At 33.1% G+C, this 11604-nt stretch overlaps 1 protein-coding gene across 1 annotated transcript; it reads right to left on the bottom strand.

Moving 5' to 3' along the window:
- Positions 1-1803: 1803 nt before the first annotated feature.
- Positions 1804-2914, bottom strand: LOC140986766 (actin-depolymerizing factor 7). The gene is made up of 3 exons (XM_073455115.1): positions 2751-2914; positions 2202-2461; positions 1804-2133 (listed from the first exon to the last, which is right to left on the bottom strand). Exons 1-3 carry the CDS (start codon positions 2751-2753, stop codon positions 1983-1985), a joined length of 414 nt encoding a protein of 137 aa, XP_073311216.1. The 5' UTR covers positions 2754-2914; the 3' UTR covers positions 1804-1982.
- Between the last annotated feature and the right edge of the window lie 8690 nt (positions 2915-11604).

Below are 11604 nucleotides of genomic sequence, written 5' to 3'. Positions count from 1 at the left end.
TGTTTATTACAAACTTTAAGTAAGTAATACAAGTAGTTTAAATAAATAATTATGTTAGATAATAGTCGGATTAAATTTAAATAACTTGTGGAACATATAACTTATGATAAATAAACGATTTTCGCAATTGACTTACGGATTTTTGTTATATTTTTTTTGTTAAAAATATAAAGAGATATTTTAATCCATATATTTAAAAATTGAGAATATTTCAATTTTAATTGGATATATAAGTTGTTTTGTTTAGAATATCACTCCTATAAATTTATTAAAGTCTAGTTTTCATCTATTAACATGAATAATTTTTTTTTGTTTTCGTCATTTTTCCTCATAAGATGTATTCCAACAATCTCAAAATTATAAAGAAATTAAATAGACTGAAATGTGAAACATTAAATAGGGAGTCTTGTCTTGTCCTCTATTTTAGTGTCCTTTAGTAAATCGTGACTTTTTTTTTGTTATTTAGGCTGCATTTGGTTGCAAGATAAATAATAAAAAAAAATGATTGTCGTAGATATGTAATATATGATAGTATATTTGGTAAGATTTTTAAGTGTAGGATAATTTTGAAATTTTTGATGAAAGGACAAAATTGCCCTTCCTCTTTTTTTTCTTCTTCCACTCCGACGGCGGCGGTCCGGCAGTCCGGCGGTGGTTCGGCGACGGATCCGGCAGCCGACGTGGCGACGACCGGCTTCGGTCCAACGACGGCGGTAAGTCGGCGGTCCGACGGCGGCGATGGCGTTCCGGCGAAGGTCCGGCGGTGCGGTCCGGCGTATGTCCGGCGGCGGCGGCGGTCCGGCAACGGCGACGGTGGCGGAGGTCCGGCGACGGCAGTCCGACAGCCGAGGTGGTTCAATAGCGGTGAAGGAATAAGGGTAAAATTGGAAAGGGAGTAGGGATAGAGGAGGGATTAATAATCCTACGGAAGAAGGAGGTATTATTTTATCACACCTAATACCACCTAATCACTCATAGGAAGGATTGGGCTGGTTAAATAAAAATAGTATCAAACGCAGGATTAGGTGTGATAAAATAATCTATCACACCTAATCCGCCCAACCAAACGCTGCGTTAATTTTTTGTCTTCTTTATCATAAAAAAAAATTGCAATAAAACCGGTGTAATCATGACATAAAGGTCACATATCTTCATAATGATATGATATTTTTTACTTTGAGCTTAAATATTATGGACTTACTTTTGGACATTATTAAAAAAACCTCATACTAATGGAAGATATCATTTCATCTAATTAACTCAGGATTTTCTTCTTGATATTCCAATGTGGGACTTTGGTTGCATTACCAACAATTCTCCTCTCAAATAAAGTTACACCGTTAATCTCATGGTTCAGGCCTCTCTCAAGCCTTATTCGTCCTCCAATCGAGGCCACTCATCTTCACCACATTGAGACGTATGCCTTACTTGAAATATATAGAGCATCACCTACCTCGAGAGATTATCAAGGATTTTTATTGGGAGCGCTCACCTAATTCGTTTAAGTATCCGAAGATTCCATCCACATAGTTTGATCTAAAACATGGTTCTGATATCATTTGTGATGACATAGAAGTCATATATCTCCACAATGATATGATATTGTCCACTTTGAGCCTAAGTTCTCGTAGATTTGCTTTTAGACTTCACCTAAAAAAGACATCATACTAATGAAGATATCGTTCTATTATACTAATTCATGATCTTCTTCTTGATTTTTCAACGTAGAACTTTGGTTGTATTTCCAACATAATCAAATAAATATCATTCAATCATGAGTCCAAATTTTTAATGCAAAACACCTTGTATATCGTTCCAAGACTAGGCATTTATCATTAATGTGCCACACTTGGGAAATCCATATCGGACCATATGTCTTCAATCCACTATCAATCAAAATTAATATCTACCAAATGCAAAAATTATTCAAGAATTTGAAAAACATGAGGTACTCAAGGGAATTAAGGCACAGAATGTTGCATTCAGTAAGCTCGTGCTTTGATGATATCGAAGCTCATCTCACTTGGATCTGTTGCCTGCAACTCAACCTGTATCCCATCCAGTTCCCTCTTGAATCTGTCCTTAGAGCTTGCGTACACCATCTTCATTCTCACTTTCGACGTCTCCGGCGACCTGAAATCCCAACAGAATCAATACGAATTTAAAGTTATGGGACGACTAGAGCGCCCGTTTATACATACCAAGCGATGAAGTAAATCTTGCTCTTCTGGCAATTTTCATTGGTGATGAAGTCGAAATCGAAGACAGCATAGCGGCACTCGTCGGACGGGAGCGATGCGGTGAAATCATCGTAGCTGTCCCCGGGGCTTCCGACCTTCTCCACGACCACCTGCTGCCCCTCGATCTTGAAGACTATGAAACGGTAATTTCTCTTTGCTTTTAATTCCAAGAACTTTAGCTTACAGTCGTCGTGCACCGCCGTCCCAGACGCAGCATTTGCCTACAAAGAAATTATCTTTCTGAGAGATTTTAATAAAACTTAAATTTAATTTGTAAATTTTACCCAACTCCTCTCAAAATCTTGCCATTTAAAGAAAAATACATCAAATTGTTCTATTCCATCAATAAAAAACCAACATGGAACGTATGTCTCAAAGAATAGCCAAGAAAAAAAAGAGAATAGTGAAAAGAATTTATAAAATGTACGTAGGAAAATTTTGCAACAAACAATATGTCAAACTAGTAAAAGTATACATTCGAAATCAAAGAGAAAAGACCAGAGGGGTTACCATTTTGGTTTCCTATCAAGGAGAAAGAGACCTGCAAAATTATTATTATTATAACTATGAGAAAAAAGAAGAAAGGGAATGAATCGAACGAGTCGCATGGATTCTTGAAATTTGACGAAAATTGGAAATTAGCGTGGTGAGTTTCAAATAAGAGACAAATGCGGTGAATAAGAGAAAACAAAGGGTCGATATTTGTCTTGCCACTTATCATCTTCGCTTCATGATCTCCTTATTCTTTACCAAACTTTTATCATGGAAAAATCATGATAAATAACATATGTAACGCCTCGAAACCGTGGTTAGTCGACACCGACGTTGTTTAACAATCAGACAACCAAAAATAACAAGTCTCGTAGTACAGTGTAAACCGAAACCAGTTTATGTCATAATTTCCAAAAAAAATAACATTGTCTTTACAACGAAATAACTGAAACGACAGAATTAATGCGGAAATATTGATACTTAAATTAAACTTAAACTAATAATATCGAAAGTCACCAGTCCCAAAACTGGCCTGACTCTTCCTCTTCAAACTGTTCTTCCGGATTATCTGAGAAGGGATAGTAAGGGATTAGAGATATGGTCGTCACTCAGTAAGTAGGGGCCGTTCGAGCAGAACATAACAACATGCATATATTTTGAAACACATACCACGTACAATATGACTCATATCACATGCATAACATTGACCAAGCACTGAGATTTCTCTACTTACTAATATCAATTCCTAATTTTTATTCATCTAAAGGGCGATGACATATAACGGTTACAATCTCACTGTGTGAGGGCCATAAACATGTCATATTGGGATTCTCACCCATATCCAGTCGAATTCTCACAGTACCCACACACACCATACGATAATCGTATCAAGAATGGAGTAGAAAAAGAATTTGCACTCGACCAAATTTTCAAAAAAACAAAAAATGCATAACTGAAAATCAAACTTTAAAACAAGCCCACTTACCGTATTTCTTGAAGGAAACGAGAAGGTTCAAACCGCACTCAACTCGGATTGCTTCTTGCTCCTTGCTCGGACAACACTTCGACTCACGTTCTAGCCTAACACTATGGACGATTTTTAAACAAAATTTTTCCTGGAGTATGCTGCTGGAATATTCAAACTTGCAGCTCTAGGTTTCAAATTTTAAAGTGTGAGAAGGCTAGGAATGATGGACTATTTATAGGTGAGAGGAGGAGGCTAAAAAGGGTACTCAAATAATGCCAAACTTGTACCAAATCTCGATTTTGACTCCAAAATTCCCTTCCATGGCTGCTGATCTAGCTTACCAATTTATGCTCTTTATTTCCTAATATAATACCATTGCTTGGCTCGAAAATAAGATTTGGATCCTCTACTGTGTTGAAAACACAACACTAAGTATTGTGCACTTTTTACACGAGATGATCACATGATCATCTCGTTTAATCAGACAACTTTTTAAATTTATCTCATATGGTGTGATGTCCACAAGATGATCATACGATCATCTCGTGTAAAAAGTGGGCATCACTAAGTGGTGCTGTGTTTTCAACAGAGTAGAGGATCCAAATCTTCGAAAATAAGGTGCAAGGAAGGGAGAATTTGCTCCCATTTATTTATTTCTTTATTCCAAACTTGTATATAGTCTAGTATTCAAGCACCACAATATTTAGGCATAAAAATCTTGTAGAATTTTGAATTATACATGCCTATTAAAAAATGTGGTCTCACCACTATCTCCTTCCTTAATTTTTGATCCCAAATATGCTTGAGTAACTACCATTCGATTTAGTAATATCCATGCATTAATTTTTCTAGACCTTGTATGATAATTTTCCAATCTTGCAATACTTCATACTCAAATTTAAAAAATAAACATTCACATGTGTATATATACTCAACCTTAAAGATTTCCAAATATTCTCCAATCATCATGCACTTGTATTAGAATCCAAAATCTTATGCTCTTAAAATTTCCTTGAGGAATGCGAATATTTAATTACAATGCTAAAAAAATTTCGAGTTTTACAACATCCGAAAGGGATCATAAAGCAGATGACTTGTACGTCAAAATATCAAATTTGGAATGATGTCTAATCGAATCCAAATGTATCCATCTTTAGAAAGAAAAACATATCCACTACAAGAAATTCTGCATACAACAATGCACATACGACAACGGTTTTTCACAAAAACCGTTGTCGTATGTTTTTTAACAACGGTTTTATCGAAAACCGTTGTCTTTTGGGGGGCAAAGAAAAAACCGTTGTCTTTGGGGGGTCAAAGACAAACCGTTGTCTTTTTGGGGTCAAAGACAACAGTTTTTGGGATCAATGACAACGGTTCTATAGAACCGTTGTCTTTGAGCTTTTTTTTGGGTCAACGACAACAGTTCTATGAACCGTTGTCTTTTAGCGTGTTTTTTTGGACAATTGACAACGGTTTTAAGAAACCGTTGTCGATTACCGTGGTTTTTTTGACAAACAACAACGGTTTTGGAAAACGTTGCAATATTTAGCGACGGTTTTTGAAATAACCGTCGCTAATTTTAGCGACAGTTTTTTAAAACTGTCGCTATATTTAAATTCGCGACGGTTTTGAAATAACCGTCGCTAATTTTAGCATGGTTTTTTTGACAAGCAACAACGGTTTTGAAAAACGTTGCAATATTTAGCGACGGTTATTCCAAAACCGTCGCTTATTGTAGCGACGGGTTTGTCAAAACCGTCGCTACGTTTAAATTGACGATGGTTTTGAAATAACCGTCGCTAGTTTTAGCGACTGTTTTAAAAAAACCCGTCGCATCTTTAAATTTAGCGACGGTTTTGACAAACCCGTCGCTAAAATTAGCGACGTTGTTTTGAAACTGTCGCTAATTTTAGCGACGGTTTGAATCCAAACCGTTGCCAAATAAAAATAGGCGACGGTTTATCATTTACCGTCGCCAATAGCGACGGTTTAACCCAAAACCCGTCGCAAACTGTCTATAAATATCTCCATTTTCCTCCACAACACTTCACAACACTTAAAATTTTTCTCTTTTACACCATTTTATCACTTCACAGAACACTTAAAATTTTTTTCACCACTTCATAACACTTAAAATTTTTTTCTCTTACACCATTTCATCACTTCACACAACACTTAAAATTTGTTTATCTTACACAATTTTATCACTTCACACAACACGTAAAATTTTTCTAACCACTTTATAACACTTAAAATTTTTCTCTTTTACACGAACTTTATAACACTTAAAATTTTTTTCTTTTACACGATTTTAGTTTGGATTATTAGTTTCTTTTAGATTTATTAAATTATTAAAAGTATTTTTTTTAATTTTTCGAAACAAATTAGCGACGGAACTCTTGAAAGATGACCGCCGCTAACATTAGCGACAGGCGTGATTGCTACCGTCGCTAATTTTACCGTCGCTGATTTAGTTAGCGACGGTTTTTGTAACCGTCGCTAATTTAAAATTAGCGACGGGTAGCAATCACGACCGTCGCTATTTTTATTTGCGACGGTTCTACCACAACGGATAAAAACTGTTGGCGTTGAACGGACTTTCAACAACACCCTCAGTTACAACAGTTTTTAAATGGCTACGACAACGGATAAAATCCGTTGTCGTTTGCCGTTTTTGTAGTAGTGATCATAAGGACATTTCATATTGTCCTTTATAATTAATGTGTAAAATAATTCATTTTAATTAGAGCAAATTATCAATAAATCCATATCTCAATAGTTAAATGTGTATACAGTCTCAGTTAGAACGATTTTTTTATGTAGTGTATGACTAACCCAAAAAATGTTTCAGCACCCCTGGACCCACATGTGTTTTTTCGGATGAAATTTAATACAAAAAATTGAAAATCTGAAACAAATATATGATTTTTGAGTAATCAAACATGTATAATATTTTGATATCAATGACACATTTTTCTAGATGATATTCGGTTAAAAAAGCCTTGAAAATATTATATTTGAGTGTTAAATGTTGCAGATCTGAAACTAATATATGATTTTTGAGTACACAGACATGTATAAAAAAAATTTGTATTAATGATTCTTTTTTTGGATGAAAATTGCTACAAAATATTAAATATGTTATACTAATATATGATATTTCAGTATAAACTCTTTCAGATTGGGTACTAACATATGATATTTTGAGCACACAGACAAGTGTAGTAATTATTAATATTAATATAGTTGTTCCAATTTTATACTCAAAATTTTATCTTTTCTATCAGATCTAAAACAATTTGTTCAGCAATATCATATATATGTTCCATACTTTCAATGTTTTATACCGAATTTCATCCGAAAAATAATTATGGACACAAGATCTAACAATGATTGAACACACATTAAACTATGATGTCGAGGATTAAAAACAAGTCTCCGTTTTAGTTACATGAAAAGTCGATTTTCTAAATATATAAAATACCCCTAGCTACTATAACAACTATTCTACTTAATGTTAGTCCAAATAATAATTTCACACTAAAATAATTAAAATGTTAAGTTTAAAATTTTCCAAAACACCTGAACCGAAATTATTATTCTATACTCACTAAAATAACAAAAATAACATTTTCGAAAATTGGATTGGATTATTTATTAAATGTCTTGGTCTTAATTATTAATTGATTATAATTCGGTTGAGATGACCTTATCATAACCTACTTAAGAAAAAACGTAGAAAATTAAGAACTTAATTAATCAATTATTTTCCCATGTTAATAATATATATGGAACATCAACTTTCTGTTAAGCATTACTTTTTTAATATAATAAATGAAACATTTTTTTCATTTAATGCAAATTTGTAAAGATAATAAAACAGGAATCGCTTGTGCTATTGGCATAAAACATCAGCATTGAAGATATTGCCTTGCTTGCTTTGGCCGAAAGTTANAAATAACTAAAATTGTAAATAATAATAATAATAATAATAATAATAAAAATTATGAATTAAAACTAATCTAGAAGATCAAAATCACAAAAAGATAAATTATATAAGACCGAAAATATAATTTTCATAAATATAAAATTTGTTCTAAAAATATGATATTTTTAAAAATATTTGCATCTATAATATTTTTGAAAAAAATATATAAATTTTGTCTAAAATAATAATTTTATTTTATTGAATCAAAATTCGTTAGTTGCATTATGTTAAATTGGGTCCAGTTCATTCTTATCCCAACCCTTCGAGTGAAAACAAGTTTGAATATTAATATGGGGCCTACATATATTTTTCCCCCTAAAGTGGTATATCGTATTTAATTTGCTTGCTCATTACTTGACCAATGAAAAAATTAAAATGACAATGAAATTCAACATAATATTCTATATATTTCTAATCATCGACAAGTCTATCATTTGTTTGTCTCATACGTTGTATTATAATTATGTGATTAATTTTTGTTTTGTATCAACAAGAACATTGTATTGTTATCAAACTTTATTGCTTATATATATGTAAAACTTTAAAATCTTTATTCCATTAAGAGTTGGATATTTGTTGTGTAATTGCAATTGAGAGATGTATTATTAAGTGGTTTATGTATTAATCATTAAACTGTTATTTTTAGTGGTTGGAACAAATTAGGTTGTGATTTTGTGTGGTTTCTTACAATTACAAGTACATTATGTCAAATTATTTTCAACAATGGTTTAAAAATGCACAAATTTTTAGGCTTTTGGTACTTAATTTACCCTAAGCGGGACCCAATTTTGTGGTTGAATTATATTAGACTATCAAAACTCGATTTTTTCCGTTCAACTTACATTTGAACTGGGATTTTTGTTGGTATGATTTCATATATATAAAAAAATGTTTTCATACTAACCATTGAATATGAGTAATTACTTAATTTAACAAAACAAAATACTTAAATTCGGATAATAGATACATGATTTCTCTCATTTGATACTCATATTTTGTTTGAAAATACGCTTAATGTTCGAGTGGTCACTATAAATGAAGTCCGTTGGAGTTTTTATTGAAGATGCACATGATGAAATATTCATATAATTTAATACAAAAAATAAACATTTTCTCCACTCACAATCTAATACAAATAAGTACTTATTTTAACCTAAAAAAATCCTAATTTAAGATATAAAATACCTGATTTGACTCATTTGATACCTATATTTTTTTAAAATACACAAGATGTTCGAGTGTTCACAATAAACGAATTATTGTTGGAGTTTTTATTGAATATGTATTACGATGAAGTATTTATTAATTTGATTTAATACAAAAAAATAAACATATTCTCAACTAACAACTAAACATGAGTAAATACTTAGTTTAACATAAGGTACCTAAATTGATACATCATATACCTGATTTGACTTATTTGATACACATATTTTGTTTGAAAATACATTTGATGTTCGAGTGATCACCATAAATGAATTCATGTTGGAATTTTTATTGAAGATGCATAATGATGAAGTATTTGTGTGATTTAATACCCAAAAAAAAATGTTTCTCACGGTTAAATATAAGTAAGTAATAAATTTAAAATACGAAGTACCTAAATTAGGACATAAAATACCTGATTTGGCTCATTTAATAATCATATTTTGTTCGAAGTTACATTTGATGTTTTAGTGGTCATCATAAACAAAGTCATGTTGGAGTTTCCATTGAATATGCATTTAAGGTGAAGTATTAATGTGATTTAATACACACACAAAAAAACATGTTCCTCACCATCAAACATAAGTAAATACTAAATTTAATCTACATTTAGATATCAAATACCTGATTTTGCTCATATGATATCTATATTTTGTTAGAAAATACACTTATAATATATTTGATAGTATTCATTCATAATACTTAGCTTATTGTTAATATTATACTTATTACTATTCATTCGCAATACTATTGGTAGTCATTTATTATATTTGAGCAAAAACTTGTGTGAGACGGTCTCACAGGTCGTATTTTGTGAGACTGATATCTTATTTGGGTCATCCATGAAAAAGTATTAATTTTTATTGTGAATATCGGTAGGGTTGACCTGTCTCACAGATAAAGATTCGTGAGACCGTCTCATAAAACACCTACTCTTATATTAGATATTATTCATTCATACTACTTATTGATAATCATAACATTATAAAATTGTATTGAGAAGTACTCTGTATGGGACTTGTATTCATTCGCAATACTATTGGTCTGCCGGCTGGAAAATACTTCCTGTCACCGTGTCACGTGATATCCAACTTCCCCGACGAGGGAGGTGCGTGACCCTTCGCCCATTATACCGAGGGAGCGGAGTTGATCGATTCGGTGCTCGATGTGGTGAGGAAAGAGGCGGAGAATTGTGATTGCTTACAAGGTATTATTTAATTTGTCTTGGTTTTGTTTTTCGAAATGCTTATTTTTTGCCTAAGATTTATGTTGCTTTGTGGACTCTTTTTTGTTTTAGTAGGTAATTTTTGAATGACAACGCACTGGAACTGAATTAAGTGATTCTTTCTGTTGGGCTTTAACGTGATTTTGTAGATCTCGTTAGAGACTATATTTTTATTTTGGCTCTGATACTTGGAGAAAATGTCATTTCTGAGTTCCTTTGCAGTATTTTTGTTGATCTGGCTATACTTTAGTGATCATAATTCACAAATCTATTTCTGTTCAGATAAAAATCCTGATGTCAATAGTGTAAAAACATATATCCATTGTGCTATTTGTAGCTATGCTTTTGTATGAAGACATGAAAAAATATTATGAGCATTGTTTCCTACGTGGTGTCTATGACCTATCATTGAGTTCCTATGAAATTTATGAGGTTAAGAAGAAATTGCCCATTAATTGTCTTCGCTATATTCTTTCCATGTTCTGTTTATCATCTAATATTGTTATAAATGACTGAATTTTTAAGATCGTGTTTACATGAGGTGTTGAGAGTGCTTTTTGAGTGGTGGATGTTTATTCCTTTGCTTTGTTGTTTTGTTTCAAAATTTGTTTTCTTCGTGTTCCATTTTCAGGTTTCCAGGTCTGCCATTCTCTGGGAGGTGGAACAGGATCAGGAATGGGAACTCTTCTTATTTCTAAGATCAGGGAAGAGTATCCAGACCGCATGATGCTTACGTTCTCTGTCTTTCCATCCCCTAAGGTGTCGGACACTGTCGTTGAACCCTACAACGCTACTCTATCTGTCCATCAGCTTGTCGAGAATGCCGATGAGTGCATGGTGTTGGATAATGAAGCACTCTATGACATTTGTTTCCGAACTCTTAAGCTCACCACTCCAAGCTGTAAGTTAATGTTCTTTTGTATCTCTTTATCAAGCATAAATGTTTAAATTCCTAGTGTTCAGTGCTGTATTTGCTTGTTCATTCTTCTCGATGCCCACGAATATGATGAGTATCTGCTAGGTTGTGCTCGTTCTTCTGTAGCTTATGAAGTAGCTCATTTAATGTTGACATTTTTGCGTTATTTTCTGATTTGACACACACTTACTTGTTAGATTCCTAGAGGCATGTTTCTTGTTGATTTTTCAACTGCTATAATTTTGATAATTTGAGCCAAAACTTGACTTTTCTTATTGGCGTTAATGATGATCTTTGTTGAACAGTTTGAGATCTCAATCATCTGATTTCAGCCACCATGAGTGGTGTGACCTGCTGCCTACGTTTCCCTGGCCAACTCAATTCTGATCTCCGTAAACTTGCTGTCAACCTCATCCCATTCCCTCGGCTTCACTTTTTCATGGTTGGGTTTGCTCCGCTCACATCTCGTGGGTCACAGCAATACCGAGCCCTCACCGTTCCCGAACTCACCCAACAAATGTGGGATGCAAAGAACATGATGTGTGCCGCTGATCCTCGCCATGGCCG

This window comes from Primulina huaijiensis, chromosome 10, assembly GCF_012295235.1.
Source record: "Primulina huaijiensis isolate GDHJ02 chromosome 10, ASM1229523v2, whole genome shotgun sequence".
Lineage (NCBI taxonomy): Eukaryota > Viridiplantae > Streptophyta > Magnoliopsida > Lamiales > Gesneriaceae > Primulina > Primulina huaijiensis.
This window is presented reverse-complemented; position numbering and strand designations above follow the sequence as displayed.